The 16,889-nt window shown below is 32.5% G+C and overlaps 1 protein-coding gene across 1 annotated transcript in view; it reads right to left on the bottom strand.

Moving 5' to 3' along the window:
* The window catches only part of LOC139527337 (guanylate cyclase soluble subunit beta-2-like), a 69,516-nt gene that overhangs the window by 5,028 nt on the left and 47,599 nt on the right, over positions 1-16,889 (bottom strand). The window contains exons 6-10 of the mRNA XM_071322727.1: positions 12,610-13,071; positions 11,418-11,592; positions 3,177-3,322; positions 1,942-2,084; positions 1,197-1,343 (exon numbers count right to left, since the gene is read on the bottom strand). Coding sequence (XP_071178828.1) covers positions 1,197-1,343; positions 1,942-2,084; positions 3,177-3,322; positions 11,418-11,592; positions 12,610-13,071 — 1,073 coding nt within the window. The remainder of the gene's footprint in view (positions 1-1,196; positions 1,344-1,941; positions 2,085-3,176; positions 3,323-11,417; positions 11,593-12,609; positions 13,072-16,889) is intronic.

The following is a 16,889-nucleotide window of genomic DNA, read 5'->3' as shown; positions in this document are numbered from 1 at the left end:
TCTGTCTTTTCCACGAAGCATTTCTCTCCCTTTTTCAGTTGAATTTAATATTTTTAGTTTTCGAAATATTTTTCTCCCTTATTTTAGTGAAGTTGATTTTTTTCTCTCATGTAACAACGTATAATGATTTCTCTCTTTTATTTCAGGTACTAGTACCTTGCATCTTATTATTCTTTGACTATACTATTTCTCTCCCTTATTTCAGTAAGATTGAAACGATTTCGCTACACGCACGTTTTACATACGCTACAAGCGCGTTTAACGCGCTACAGATAAGTTTGAGACACGTTTAAGGCACTTTGTATACGCTTCAAGATCGTTCAACTTTAACTAAAACGTATGCGGGTGTGTTTGTAACAAACACCCCATAATAGAACGTTCAAGACACGACCGGGACGCGTTTCAAATACGTCCAAGAAACATTTTTTCCTTCGTAACGTGCATTCCATCTACGTTAGACAAACACCAGGCATACACCAACGTACGTTTCTCGAACGCCCGATAAACGCTTAGGTACGCTTCTCGTACGCCAAATACACGCTTAAAGCTCGTTCTGCACACGTTACAGATATGATTGATAGGTTGAATGCATCCAAAATTACTACCGTATTGGCAGCGTACATGATTGTTTAACACGCCCGGCGTACGTTAGAGCTATACGCTGATGTGTGACGCCGGTATAAATACTAAAATTCTGTATTGGTTCAATAATGCAACAATTGTTCGTTGTTGTATTTATTGACGTACAACATTTGCGTTCTGCAATTTTGACCATATATTGAGGAAATACAGTGATGTTTTTGAAAATATGCGGGGATAAACTAACGATTTGTAGGTCTGAATTGAGTCTAGCAGCCACTGAACGGACATGTTTTTGCGATTAAATAAGAAATGAAGGCACGCGAATCTTCAAATGTAATACGGTTATCGACATTTTTTGTTCAAGAGAGAAAGAAAGAATCATGCATTTTGATATCAGTCCAAAAGACATCTGCCAAATCTTATTCCATCGATCGTAGAATTGATGCTCTGAAAGTTTTTGGAGTTATCCAATCAAAATGAAAGTTACAAACATTACTGCTGTAGAATATTGACTTGCCCTAAAAAAAATACACGTTTTTTAAATAAAAGGCAATGAAATAAGCGTATTATGTTTCAAATACTTGTACAACACACTAATGGATATCTGTAACTACCTGTATCGGCTGCCCAGTTATAGGCGAACGGACTTTTGATGCTTCTTCCACTATTTCCATAGCAAAATCTGCAACTGGTTGCGCATGTCTGTCAGTTTTGTCAGGTACACCACTAACCACCATGTAAGCATCACCAATCGTCTCAACCTACAAAGAGCATTTACAATTATACACGTTTCATTTGATTTCCAGGGGCACACCACGTGTCTCTATAAAGTAACCTTTTTTTCAAGTAACATTATCTCAAAATGGACGAAACTGACCAACCAAGAACTATACGAGGTCAATATTTGATTTGATAGTTATACGTAGCCTTTGCTTAAGCATATTTTTTAAATCTGTAACATTGTTTTTTATTTCAATCATGCCAATCCAAAAGTCACGTCTTCTAAACTTATGGCATCATCGGGAACTGATAGTCCACCAACATTTGCAAAAACTGAATATTCTTTTATATATTTTTTTAAAATTTATTCTTTCTCTAAAGGAACTTGTTATCAAAAACAAATCTTATAAGCAGTGAATACATTTAAAATATCATTTAAGCCAATAAAATCAGTTCTCAAATTCCACTACATATGAAATATCCTAAATCTAAAACCGATGAAATGTCATCGAGGAAAACATGATATGACAAAACTCGAACAGACGAGGTCAAAGACTAGAACATAAGGAAAACCAATCAAGAAAAGAACGTTTACTTAATGTTATCAGTAGTACAAACTTATGTCACAATAAAAAATACCTTGTAGACTTCATTGGTCTTCTGGTCAAATCTGTTATATAATTCATTTAGAAGGTTCACAATATCCATCGGGGGACAGGCTGATGCAATATTTGTAAATGTTACAATATCAGTAAATAAAATAGTGGCAGTTTCAAATTTTTCTGAAAAATAATTATAAATATTGATTCATCATGTAATTGTTTTCTTAATGCAATTGCAGTCGATCAAAAAAATAATAAAAAAAAGAGTAAAAAACTAGAAACCCTATTGGTTTAATCTTAAAATAGTCTGTCCCAACACCCTTTCTTGTTTTGTTTAAAAAAGAAATGTTAGCAGTTCAGATGTATGGTTTATAGGTAAAAAGATAAGGATTGCTTGGTGAAGGGTCATTTAGAAACGCTTTTAGACTTTTATTGTCATTTCAACTTATCTACACGTTGAAAATGAACGTATCCCATTGTAAAGTATACATACTCTTTGCCATAATCTAAGTTATCACTTATAATTTTAGTATTTTTTAAAACTTTTTATCGTTTATTGATCAAGACACTTCTTAATGGTCAGACATGAATCTATTTTTTATATGTCTAGCTGCACAGTGTTATATTGTATAAAGACAAGCTTAATACTGTGGCTTAATATTTAATGCATTTAAGATAAGTTGATCTACAGTTATGAAACTAGTTATAAAACACTAAGCAATTGGTCACATGTCTCACAATAATTAAAGTTATACTTTTACGAATTTTTACACAAAATAGAAATAAAAGCGACGTGACATGATTGCAATGAGACACCTATCCACCAGAGGTTCCAATGAAAAAGACATAAGTGCAATCTTTGATTTCAGAAAAACATAGGACTTTTCAATTAAGATTATTTTTAGGGGGTAGTTGTCCCAGAGGTACACTTTTTTTCCAATGTTTACAAACTATATTGTTCATTTATAAGCATGCTAATTAATATACATACCATGTGAACCGATATACAGAATTATGGCCAGGTAAGCCATGTGCTCTTGTTTCATATGTGTAATTCTTTTGTATTTTTTATTCATAAAAAAAAAGATGGGGGTATTAATCTCTGAAACATCATCTTAACGTCACAAAAATACAAGAAGACACAAGAAAGTCAACAAACCGAATACATAAAGCTTTATATAGTCAATTTATTTTTTATACACTTAACCCAAGCGTAAGAGAAATGACGTGTCTGGCCTTTGTATCATTCGGACTCATTAAATCTCAGTATACCTGCTTTTACTTGTCTACCATTTTTCAAATCGTCTGCAATCTTCTTTGGTAACATTTGTGAGAGTAGCTCTTCTGTTTTCTTCTGCTCGTTTTCTAGTGCCTTTGATGTCAGTTTTAGTTTTGCTGTAGTCTCGTCAAGTTGTTTTCTATATATTAAAATAATAAACACTTAAATAATGTACTAAGTCAGGAATATGTCAGTTGTTATCTATTCGTTTGATGTGTTTGAGCTTTTGATTATGCGATTTGATTTGGGATTTTCCGAATTGAAATTTCCTCGGTGTTCGATATTTTTGTTATTTAACTTTTTATAAGCAACAATTATACACATTTTCTGTTGATTTTAAAATATAAACAACAAACACAGTCAAGATCTACCTGTTAAATTGTTGGAACTAACGGTTACCAAACTTAACCCAAATCAATACTTTAATACATATAGAAGACTTAATGTCTTTACCATACTTTTAGACTTAAATTTACTTGATGATTTTCTTTTCACAATATTTTTTTTACAATGGTATTAGTCTGACACATAAAAGCAAGTTTTTTTTTGGTTTAAATTAGGCACATAATTGTCTCATAAAAAAGAAATGATGTCAAATTGTACATGTAAACCTTAATACCAAGCAATTAAATTGAGATCTAGATTTCCCAGAAATATTACGTGACAAGCAGGTCATAAAATAACATTAATATTGGTAGACAATTGCACTTTCTGTGTTATCTTGAGTAAAGCTTATACTTTCATTAATAAAACTCAAACATTTCTATTCATCAACGTCACCATTCATCAACTTAAATACTATTTATTTATGCAAAGGATTTAGAAGATTTCTTTTATTGTTTAGAAAAATGAGAATCTTTTGACACTAAAATCCGTATTTACTATGGAATAATTAGTAAGATTATTCTCGTTAATCAACAATAATAGATATAAGCCAGTCTCGTGACTTTGAAAATGAACAAAACGGAAAATAAATGAATTTTATACAAGGATTACAAAGAATTTCAATATAGTTTGTGCACATAATTGTCTCGATAATTACTGCTTTTCAATGTTTTCTCAACTACAGTGTAATTAGTTAGACAATCCCGTTCCAAACACGACATGATGCTTGCATAATCTTATCAGCATTACAAATAATCTGATTTCTTATATATTCCAATTATCACATCGATAGAAAAGTGTATGAAAAAATTAAATAACAAAAATACCGAACTCCAAGGAAAATTTAAAACGGACAGTCCCTAATCCAATGGCAGAATAAAAATTCTATCACACCGAACAAATTGATAACAACTGTCATATTCCTGACCCTGTACAGGTGTTTTTTAATGTAGAGAATGGAGGAATAAACCTAATTGTATAGTTACTAGCTAAACCTTTGAATTGTATGACAGTCCCATTGTAGAGGTACAACAGTCAACGTTGTGTTATAATCTTGATTACTATAAAACATACAACAGTCCTACTGGAATTAACTGTGAAAATGATCAAACTGGGTTTATATTTGTAGATTCATAGACCATAAAATATATCTCTAAAAGAGGGACGAAAGATACCAAAGGGACAGTCAAACTCATAAATCTAAAATAAACTGACAACGCCATGGCTAAAAATGAAAAAGACAAACAGACAAACAATACTACACATGACACAACATAGAAAACTAAAGAATAAACAACACGAACCCCACCAAAAACTAGGAGTGCTCCGGAAGGGTAAGCAGATCCTGCTCCACATGTGGCACCCGTCATGTTGCTTATGTGATAACAAATCCGGTAAATAGTCTTATTCGGTAGGTCACATTCATGAAAGGGAAGGGGATTGTAGTTACGACGTAAGGAACATATCCGATATCATTTGTGAAACGGTTATTCCATAACGGTCAACCAACTCGTGATGGCGTCCGTAAAGTATCTATACAAACAGTTGAAATGGAAAGAATAACGAAGCAAGTACAAACACATATTTTAAGTCTTCCCCTGACCGTATTAGTAATTTGATTTTTCCAAATATTCTTGTTTTGTGTAAAGAATAAAATCAACATCGCTCATATAGGTTATTTTTAAGATCACTAAGTTTTAGAACGTAACATTTTTTGGTTTGTTGGAAAATGGCAACTAGCGTTTGTATATGGATCTTGCGGTAATATGTTTGTTGCAACGTTATTCAGGGTAAATAAAGCGAACGCAAGCAAATTTGCTTCCAAGGTAAAAGTGATATAGCTACATGATCCCTTAAATAAAACCATACCTTTATTCATAACATACTTTTCTACAACAAAATCCTTTTAAATGCATTTTAGACTTAATTGAATCTAAGTTTTCACTTTCTACAGGCAAGGCTGATCATAGATTAATTTGGTTATTTATAGGTCCGTTTGTGGAAAAAACAATGCCGACTATCCGAGACCCTGATGTGAAGTCAGGGTAGTTAAAACCCCCATGGAAGTATAAATGATGTTATCAAAATGCTATCTGAAATAGTACTTTGCTTTCCTTTTTCAACACATTCTTTGAATACCTTAATTGTGTTTGTGAATTTGTTTGCTAATCATGTACATTGTGTGAATTATCTCATTGAATGTGTGAATAGCACTTAAGTATTATGGAAACAAATATCTATCTAACACATGCCATTAAAATAATGGCGATACGTGCATGTTCTATCAGTGTTGCACACATTAATGTTATAAAGAATAAGACGACAAGTCGCCTTTCCCTGATTTTTTTGTAGGAAATGATGCCGTGTCTGATTCAATGTTTTTCCCTCTAAACTGTGTTTATTTCAATTTTATTGAAAGGTTATTGAAAGCGTTTCTCCGTTATTACACAGAACTGATGCAATTACTTAACTATTTGCGAAATTCTTCTAGAGCAATTCATTTAAAAGCAATCGTTTGAAATAAAATCTGTCATTATCTTCAGAAATAAGAACAATAATAACTCGATATGACTGCAATAAATTGCTACCCAAAGTAGTAAATGGTTATAAAACATGTACTTTTCAGCCTACTATACAGGCACTTACTGCTTTAATGATATGAATATCAGTAAAGAGTTAAATCGTTATCCTTGTTATATCAAAAGAAATAGCTGTTCTTTAGTATGGATTGCTCGAAAGAAAATGGGATGAAAATAAATACTTCTTGCAAATAGCAAAATAAGAGGTGGTTGCTAATAACAAGAAAATAAATGTATAACTACAAGTATAATACATTTTAAGTAATGAGCCTTTAATACAATGAATGCCGTTGGTTCATGTCTGTTATATTGTAGTTCAGAGCCACACAATTATTGGAAATGTATACCAATCTACTTTAACGTATACTAGATAATGAAATCAAATGAATAGTCAGGCAAGGGTATTGTGACATTTCTTTTTTTATGAAAAATAGCATCTATAAATCTATATATGTATCAAGACGTATTTGTAAATCAAGTAAACTCGCTGTTTTTGGAAAATCCTTTAAAGAAATTTTTATGACTTTGAATGTGCATGGATCTCAAATGAAATTTTTAAATTTATATTCCACAGGAATCTTCATTTTTATGTCAGTATATAATAAAACAACATTCATTTGCCATAACAAGGTTAAACTATAGGAACACAGTTGTCTGAAAACACCTAATGTCTGTCAATGTAAAAGACACTCAAAACTTAACAAAGCTGATTCTGTTTATTAGGTTATTTCCATTGTTTTAATCATAATTCAGTTAGTATAAACGTTGTATTCAAATCTACTACCGGTATTTCTCTAACTTTTTTTATGCATATTCGACCATTGAATTACGTTGCTTTCAAGCAAAAAAAGGAACTGTTTTATTTCAAGATCGGGAATCTGATCATGTGTTGTTACACTTTTCAAAATGATTTTCATCATCATTATTCATTTTATAATTTCAAAAACGATGTTCAACGCATTGTTTAAAAAATAAATTTAATTATGGTTTAATAAATACAAATCAACAATTATCGAAAAAAAAACATATTTTGAAAATTTCCTATCCTTGTGCTTTAATTGGCAAACACGTAATATGCAGTCATAAACATATTTGACTTCCAAAACATTAGGAATATCATGTTTTACCTTTACCTGATGCATTTTACTGTACAACATGGTCTGACAGGAATAACTTTAACGACAGACTCGACAATGGAACCAACAACATCAATTACCAATGATCAATATAGTTAGCACTCAAATTACATTGGATAATTAAGCTTTTTAATTGTTTATTACAGAAAAAAAGTAATACAAATGTGTGAGTCTTTCATGCATTACGTGTTTCGCCTCCAACAAAAAATAAAAGAACTATATGTAGAAATAATACGGAAGTCAAGTTTCTTGTCATGTGGAAAACAAACGAACAAGTGTGGTTTAATTCTGGTTAGCCGTTTTCAAGATTATTGGATTAACAAGATATGGCGCAGATTACACGGACAACAGCGCGGATGATGACGCCAGTACATCAGTATGTTTCGCTGAAACGGTTTTATGGCAGATAAAATGTTAAGGAATATCGACTCGCGTACGTCCTGTTTCCGTATCACGCATTTAATAATACTTCACTGGACTCTTATCCTTTGAATTGAATGTTCTTAGTATACAGCTTATTTACTTTCCACTTAATATCACTTTGGATAAAGTTAATTCCTTTTACCTCAATAACAATACAATGAAGAATAATGACATTTCCAAGATAACACTCAAAGACATTGATAATGAATTCATATGATATGATATAGATTTCCGGACAACCATTCATTGATATCTCATAAAACACTATCGGCAACACTTTATTACTTGGAATAATTGGAAAGACAGTTGTAGCAGAAAAAAAACTTTTATCAATCTGGCCAAATTAATTACATTATTGTAAATTTATTTAATCATATTAGATATTTTGCATATTTTGGTAATACGGAACAACAAAACATGATATAGTAAAATAATCGACATTTTCCTAAATTTGTTTTTAGGAAATAAACATGCATTATGTGTTATAAGCAGTCTTTACCATTGTTTGATCATTGTTTCTGGGGGGCTTTTGATCCGCGGTTGTTTTTGTCGTTTGAATTGTTTTACATTTGTCAATTCGGGCCCTTTATTGCTGACTATGCAGTAAGGGCTTTGTTTATTGATGAAGGCCATACGGTGACATATAGTTGTAAATGTATGTGTAATATTTGGTCTTTTGTAGAGATTTGTCTAATTGGCAATCATGCCACATACTTGTTGATTATGGTTTTAAACCAGTCATTGGTCTAATCTCAATAACTGTTGTACCATTTTACATAAAGACTTTGGACATCCCAATACCATCTACTAGTATCTGATCAGGGTTGTGCTGGTTTTTCATAAAGGAATATTACACACTCAGCTAAAGTATACATTTCCGTTCAGTATCAAATGAGAGTTCATTGCATTTGGCAAAACGTTTAGGAATTTTGGTTCGCAATGCTCTTCATCTTCGTACTTTATTTGGCCTTTTAAATTTTTTTGGATTGGAGCGTCACTGATGAGTCTTTTGTAGACGAAATGCGCGTCTGGCGTATACACAAAATAAAGTCCTGGTATCTATGATGAGTTTATTTGTAATCTTTATCCAATTGAAAATAATTGTCATCTACTAACCGGGTAAAATATTTATCAGAGAATTTGGAATACATTGTAAAGATAGAAATAATTTGAAATTTTGAACGAACGTTAACAGTTTTTCACAGTTTTTTTTCTCTCGCAAAATGCAATATCTGTAAACAAATGTAACTGGCAAACTATACGTTAACGAAAAGGTGTTTTTCTTTCTTTTGGAAACAGATTTTCACGTAGACTTTCTATTAAAATATTAGTATTTGAAAAGCAACACCATGCCCCAATCAATTTGAAGCATCAGAAGCAAATTATTTTTAATTTCATCAAGTAGTTAACAATGCATGCTGGGTGTTGAAGCGACTTGTCCTTGAAGTTATTTATGAAGAGTCAACTCACCACTGGATGGCCTGCCTGATAATTTGAGTAATTTAAAACAATATCGGCACGCTCAAATGACTCCATATGCCTTAATTGCTTAGCGTGTATAAATTTTGCCTCCAGAAAAGACATTTTTTTTTATTTATTTAATCATGGTAATCAATGGTTATGTCATGAAGCGTGTTTTAACAAAAATTGAAAGTTGATTCATCGTTACACGCATGTTTTTTTTCACTAATTCAAATGTATGAACATGTTTTCTTCTTTGAAATGTAAATAACACGATCTAAGCTACTTTACTCGTTCTAACTAAATGGAGTCTGCATCGACAATAACTTTCCGGATTTTTCGGAGTTGTTCCAATGTGGTTTAAAATTAGTCTTTTCGAAAAACAAGAATAAAAGCAACAAAAAAATTATTAAATCTGTACTTATTGAAGCACAAAGACACAACTACTGATACAAAATATATTCTTTATTAGAAAACTTAAGAAAATGCATATTAAATTCATTGCATTTCATGTGACAGGGGAAAATAGGAAAGGGGAACGTTACATGACTTATTGGGGTGAAAATTCAGTAGTAATACTGCTATGTGATGAGTTTTATAAAAATGCTTATAAAAGTCGATTTGTATGTTCTATCAAACTTTTATATATCAAAACTTCTTAAGTATTGGTTGTTACACTTTTTTGTGTGAAAATTTACTCTTGGTGATATATATAAGAAATGTAATAGACTTTGACGGACGGTAAGATGGAAAAAAATGTTGCATACATTTGAAAATCGTCCAATTCACTCAATTGATATGTTCGTATGATATTAAAGTTTGATGTCAATTAAAAGCTGATACATCACTCTTTCATCTGATACCAATTTTATTATGATATCTTCATTCGGGGATTTATTATAAGCGTTCCCGTATTTGAAAATGAAAAAGAAAAAAAATATCCGAAAATCACACTTTAACGCGATTTTACAAAAAACTGCACCGTTGGAAAACTCTACGACAGGGCTAAAATGAAAGTATAACGTATACTCTATCGAATTTTCAGCCGTGAGGTATTTCGGTCCATTAAACTCTTTAAATAAGCGACTTTTTCCGGATTTGTCACTCCTCTAAATTAAGTTAACTTATGTTTCAATATCAATAAAACATGTTCGAGAGGTTGGCGCAAAATCATTGTCATGTAAATGGGATTTGTCAATGCAAATGCTTCTACCTACCAAATATAACTGACTTAAGATGTGGATCCTCTTAAAATAGTATGATCACCGAAGCCACCGGAAACAACAGGCCCTAGTTAAGACGAGACAACACACAGGTTTAACATGTAACACAGATGTTTCAAAATTGAAGTAGTAACAGTTCTTGCTGCACTTGTCGCATTTGTTTTATTGGCCTTTAAATGTAAGAATCAGATGATAAATTACATTCAATTGCTTTGATGCATTCTGACTGACGTGAAAATAAACGATTACAGATTGTTAAGTTGGACCAGAAACATTAAATTCATTTCATTAGAGGGTATCACAATCTCTGTTAAACTGTACAGTTCTCACACTGGCACTCATACCACATCTTCTTATTAAGTACAAGAATCTAAACTTTCTATTTCTGTAACCGTTTGATTGCTTTATTTAAATTTTCCGTGTGTCAGATAAGGGTTAAAACCATCTCTTTTTAAAATGGGAGTAAATTAGTAGCTTCATAGATTTTATATAATGATAAATTTATGTTTTATTATTGTTTTAATATAAATGCGAGTACAAAGAATAATTTAATCTTGTAGTTTAGGGTTTAAACATCATCTGTATTCTATGTATACTTCAAAATAGGAATCCTTTTTGCCATAACCAAACACAGTATTATCATTTAGAAAATTAAAAAGTAGGAAAGCTGCTTGTTTTTAACCTCATTAGAAAGGTTTTCGTGTTCTTTTTCTTTTCCTCTGTAAATTTACATAAAAATGCATTTGAGGTATCACATGTATTGGGGACATAACTGTCCATCTAGATCGTAAATAAATATCTCGTATAACTTATGATCATTAAATCTCTTTTCCAATCGGCAACTTTCATTTCCCTGTTATAAAAAATAGTTGTGCCAGAGTTCTTTTGCTTTTTAATCTTTCGACAGAAAATTGGCGGTTCAATTTACGTCGTTGCAAAAATCAATCATCACATGCCTTTGTTACTGGTCAACAGCAAAACCAACTAGGTCCGATTAAATATTTTCAATATTGAATAGAAATACTTACGCAACGTCGATTTCAGCAATTCTTTGTTGATTCAGCAATACCAGTTCTCGTGTGACGTCATAAAGAGGTATGTCCGACAAAAATACATTCATTTCCATTAACTCTGTTAAGCTTGAGATTCTGGGAGAACTGATAAATATCATATGTCTTATATCTTCTAGCCATATCATCTGCCCTTTAATGAATAAATTTATCATGAAAAAACTTGCATTGAAAAAAAAGTATGAGAATCAAAAGAATAACCAAAGGGTCTAAGGTACACTTCACTTGAGTGAGATGGAACCCAAGTCCCTTGATACCTTCTAGAATTTTAATGAAGAATGCTATAAAATCATGTTAGTACCGCATCATTGACAACTGAGATGATGCCAACTTTATGGGACTAACGTCCTACACGCTGTAGTCTCGATTCAGTGATAGTAATTAAAGTAACGTTTTAAAAAACTCGCGAATTTGGAGTAATTTTCTTAATTGACCTTAGTCAGGAACGCTCAGACTTATGAGAGTCATGAATATGATAATGCAGAAACACTAACGCTTAGTCCGTTTCTGTGTGTGTTACATTTTAATGTTTTGTCGTTGTTCTCCTCTAATATTTAATGCGTTTCCCTCAGGTTTAGTTTGTTACCCCGATTTTGTTTTTTTGTCCATGGGTTTATGAGTTTTGAACAGCGGTATACTACTGTTGCCTTTATTTATACGTTATGAATAGTCAGTTTTGTTCCAGTTCCCAAACACATGCATAACTTTTCAACGTGAAATTCAAAACAGGTATTTTGTGAAGTCAAGCAACGAACACCGAACCAGTGAAACACTCGGAAAATTGACCTTATATATGGAAGTGTTTAACGACCTTGACTGGCTATATAATTGACCTTAACATTTTTCGCCTGTTCCTTATGCTCTCTTGATTTTGTTTTCTCAACGGTTTCATATTTTGGGTCAGCGTGCCCGATGACGGTTATTCCAGGGTATATAAAGAAGGATATTCAACCGTTACGAATATTATTTTTGCTGAAGTGAATATATTGTTACAATGTATATCTAAAATTTAATTCATATAGAAAAACCTCGTTAAGTTCTAGCATTATGGAATAAAATAAAGTACTCCTTTTATACAGAATATGAAACATATTATCAAAGCAAAAATGAATTATTGAACAAAAGAAAATTTAATACCTTTAACTAATACCTTTTAATGTAAATCTATGTCCATTTTTATTGATACGCACTCCTAGCATAAATACAGAATTTATAAAAGTTCGGATATTTTCTATTGTGAACTTCATAATTGGATGAACAATGTCAAATAATTCTGACATTTTCATTCCAACACAAATTGGACAGTTCAACACTCTTTGAATCATTCTTCCACACTGTTGAATCTCAAGACGTTCATTAAAAATAATATGATACGGAAAAGCATGACAAAACTGGTCAGCACTGATCTGAAATCCTTCTCGAACTGCTGGTTTAAACACTTCCATATTTCGAACTGTTAATTGCTTTTTTTGGTCTTTAACATCTACTAATTGTACTTTAAATATCACATGTTCTTGAGTTTTTCCTCCTTCCATTATATGTTGTGATTTACTCAGAAACTCGACTGTTGCAGCCTGGTGATACAAATCTCGAGCGACAGCCTTAACTAATCCTATAATGAAAATGTAAATATAAAGTAAACATTAAATGCATTTTAATAAACATTGTTCTTGATATGATGATAGTACACTGAATTTTATATTAACATTATACAAGGCGACCGTTAAATTAAAAAAATAAGACTTTTTTTTTATATTTTGAGGAACTTACACAACATCATGCATATATCAATCAGTGCAATGAAACAATCATATTTTTTAAATATGAATACAGTTGTCTGATTTATTAGAAAGCATTTTTTATTTCATTTTGGTTTTTAACGATTTAATTCAAACTGCAAGTACCCATTGTATATTTTGTTTCATTGAGACAGCTTTGGATAACTTGAGTATTTCTTATTGGGTTATATGTACGTGTATGGCACGCGGGAACCACATAAATGAGATAATCACAATTACGTGTTAAAATCACATTTAACGCTGTGTGTTTGTTTTAAACTGTAAATGATATTGTAAATTTTCTGGCGAGTTTAATTGTCACTGATACCCTTGTCTTTGTTCACAATGAAGATAAGACAAAGAAAAACGGTTTTATTTTGGATTTTCTGAAAGTTTACCGATATTTGTACATCCTCAGAAGATATTATGAGAGAAAACATTTACGGAAATGTGTTCACGATAAACAACTGTTTGAATTAAAACCTTTAAGCGTAATTACGAGTATTTGTTTTAAATTTATAGAACCAGTTCATTGAAAGGACATAAGAAATCAAAATAGTTTAACATTAATCAGAAGCCAATTTTACCATTCAAGGAAGGAGTCCACACGGCCTAACGACATCGATCGCATTAATCATGTTTACTTATCATAAACTCGATAAGTTTTCTAGCATTAAATAATCCCCAATCTGACATATTGCTAAGCTTAACATTTGATTACTCGCACAAAATGTAATACAAAGTTTATGGAATGACTTTAATTAACTTGTTGAGCTTCAAATATTGTATATTCGTTATTGTAAATTGGAAGCAGAAATTACACAAGGCATATTTACATTATTAATTGCGAAATCGATCTCTTGGTTCAGCAGTAGACTGAATGAGAAAGTTTTTTTAAAGAAAGAAATGCAGACTAGATAACTAAACGACTTTAGAAATATTTTGACACACAGATTCTTTCGTTTGTGTGGTTTCCTCTAGGGTAAGATAAAGCATGATGAGATCTTAAAATGATTTTCAGAATTTAGATTGTTACCAAAATGAGACTTTAAACAACTTTAAAATTGAAAGCATATGAAGCTATATAAAAATGATATTAAAACTGTAGCCCAATCTTCGATGATGTTTTCCCCGTACGCATATGGATAACTAAATTGAATTCAGATCGATACATCTAACACAAAATGGTGCAATTCAAGATCTTATTCGGATAGCAAAAACATGCCATGGAAAAATGTGTGAACATTATATGTGACATTACATAAAACATGGATAGACAGCAGAAAACATTTAGTAAAATACTTTGACAATTGCAAATTTATGACCTATATGAGATTCCATGTTTATAGAACTACATAATTTGATAGTGACAGACATACTAGCTATAGACGATTGAACTGTGTTTAAAGGTTTCTGATCATTAGTATAAGAACAATGATGCTTAACAAATAATTTCAAGATACATGAATAGTGGGACTAATAGATATTGCTAACTCCAACACGATTGAAAAGAAATGAAATGTGATTGTATAAGCAACGTATAAACATAATTAAGGGAATAGACATGCACTGATTGTATAATGGTGATTAATTGATTGATGCTCACTAAGTACTTACAGTGCTAAATGTGTTGTAGTATTTGGGTTGACAAATCTCGAAATATAATCATTTGCGGACAAATAAACCATATGCCAATTCATTTATAGTACAAATAAACGCTATCTTTGCCTGAATTCTCCATTATTTACTACATGTTCGTCCATATAATAGCAAACAATGGCTTTTGCTACAAAGTAGTTTTCATTCACTGCACATATAAGTGTGAGCGATTTAATCAAGTGTATGCATATCACCAGATGAGTCGCATATATTTACATGTTTTGTAATTATCTAAGGTTTCGGCAGTATGCGCATGCATTATCATATTGCATGGCAATCTATTTGGTTTACCATTATGTGAGGGAAATACAATTGATCCCAATATCTTAGCGAAAGTAAGAGTATGTCTGCGAAAATGAAATGAAATACAGCACTCGAGTGTCCTATGTGTTGGGGAAGGTAGTTACGAGTGAAAGCAAAAGGCAAAAAGGCACGAAAAAATGAAGAAGGACTCTATATGTAATGCGCCGTGACGATTTACGGCACAAGTCCTTCCCAAAACAGCATGCCAGTGTTATCTCAGACAATGTAGTAGAAAGGGCATTATCTAAAACAGTTTTCTATAGACCTTGCGTTATGGTTTGCTAAACCGAATGTGAAATAGGGACCTAGTTTATATGAGCAATTTTGTGATAACCTACATATAATATGGATTCTAGACAGTACTACGAGGAGCAATATGTCAGATACTTACCAAGGACAATATGGTTTTGTCCTGGCCTGATTGTGAACTATTCAGATGACTTACATAAGACAGTAGCATACAGTCCTGGCCTGATTGTGTAGTATTCAGATGACTTACATAAGACAGTAGCATACAGTCCTGGCCTGATTGTGTAGCATTCAAATAACTAACCTAAGACAGTAGCATACAGTCCTGGTCTGATTGTGTAGCATTCAGATAACTAACCTAAGACAGTAGCATACAGTCCTGGCCTGATTGTGGAGTATTCAGATAACTAACCTAAGACAGTAGCATACAGTCCTGGCCTGATTGTGTAGTATTTAGATAACTAACATAAGACAATAGCATACCGTCCTGCCCTGATTGTGTAGTATTTAGATGACTTACATAAGACAGTAGCATACAGTCCTGGCCTGATTGTGTAGCATTCAGATAACTAACCTAAGACAGTAGCATACAGTCCTGGCCGGATTGTGTAGTATTCAGATAACTAACCTAAGACAGTAGCATACAGTTCTGACCTGATTATGTAGCACACAGTTCTGGCCTGATTGTGTAGTATTCAGATGACTTACATAAGACAGTAGCATAGTCCTGGCTTGATTGTGTAGCATTCAGATAACTAACCGTAGACAGTAGCATACAGTCCTGGCCTGATTGTATAGCATTCAGATAACTAATCTAAGACAGTAGCATACAGTCCTGGCCTGTTTGTTTAGTATTCAGATAACTAACCTAAGACAGTAGCATACAGTCCTGGCCTGATTGTGTAGCATTCATATAACTAACCAAAGACAGTAGCATACAGTACTGGCCTGATTGTGTAGTATTCAGATAACTAACCTAAGACAGTAGCATACAGTCCTGGCCTGATTGTGTAGTATTCAGATAACTAACCTAAGACAGTAGCATACAGTCCTGGCCTGATTGTGTAGCATTCAGATAACTAACCTAAGACAGTAGCATACAGTCCTGGCCGGATTGTGTAGTATTCAGATAACTAACATAAGACAGTAGCATAATGTTCTGACCTGATTATGTAGCATACAGTCCTGGCCTGATTGTGTAGCATTCAGATAACTAACCTAAGACAGTAGCATACAGTCCTGGCCTGATTGTGTAATATTCAGATAACTAATCTAAGACAGTAGCATACAGTTCTGGCCTGATTGTGTAGCATTCAGATAACTAACCTAAGACAGTAGCATACAATCCTGGCCTGATTGTGTAGTATTCAGATGACTTACATAAGACAGTAGCATACAGTCCTGGCCTGATTGTGTAGTATTCAGATAACTAACCTAAGAC

This window comes from Mytilus edulis, chromosome 1, assembly GCF_963676685.1.
Source record: "Mytilus edulis chromosome 1, xbMytEdul2.2, whole genome shotgun sequence".
NCBI classification, from domain to species: domain Eukaryota; kingdom Metazoa; phylum Mollusca; class Bivalvia; order Mytilida; family Mytilidae; genus Mytilus; species Mytilus edulis.
Note: the sequence above shows the minus strand (reverse complement) of the source record. Positions and strands in the feature narration are given on the sequence as shown.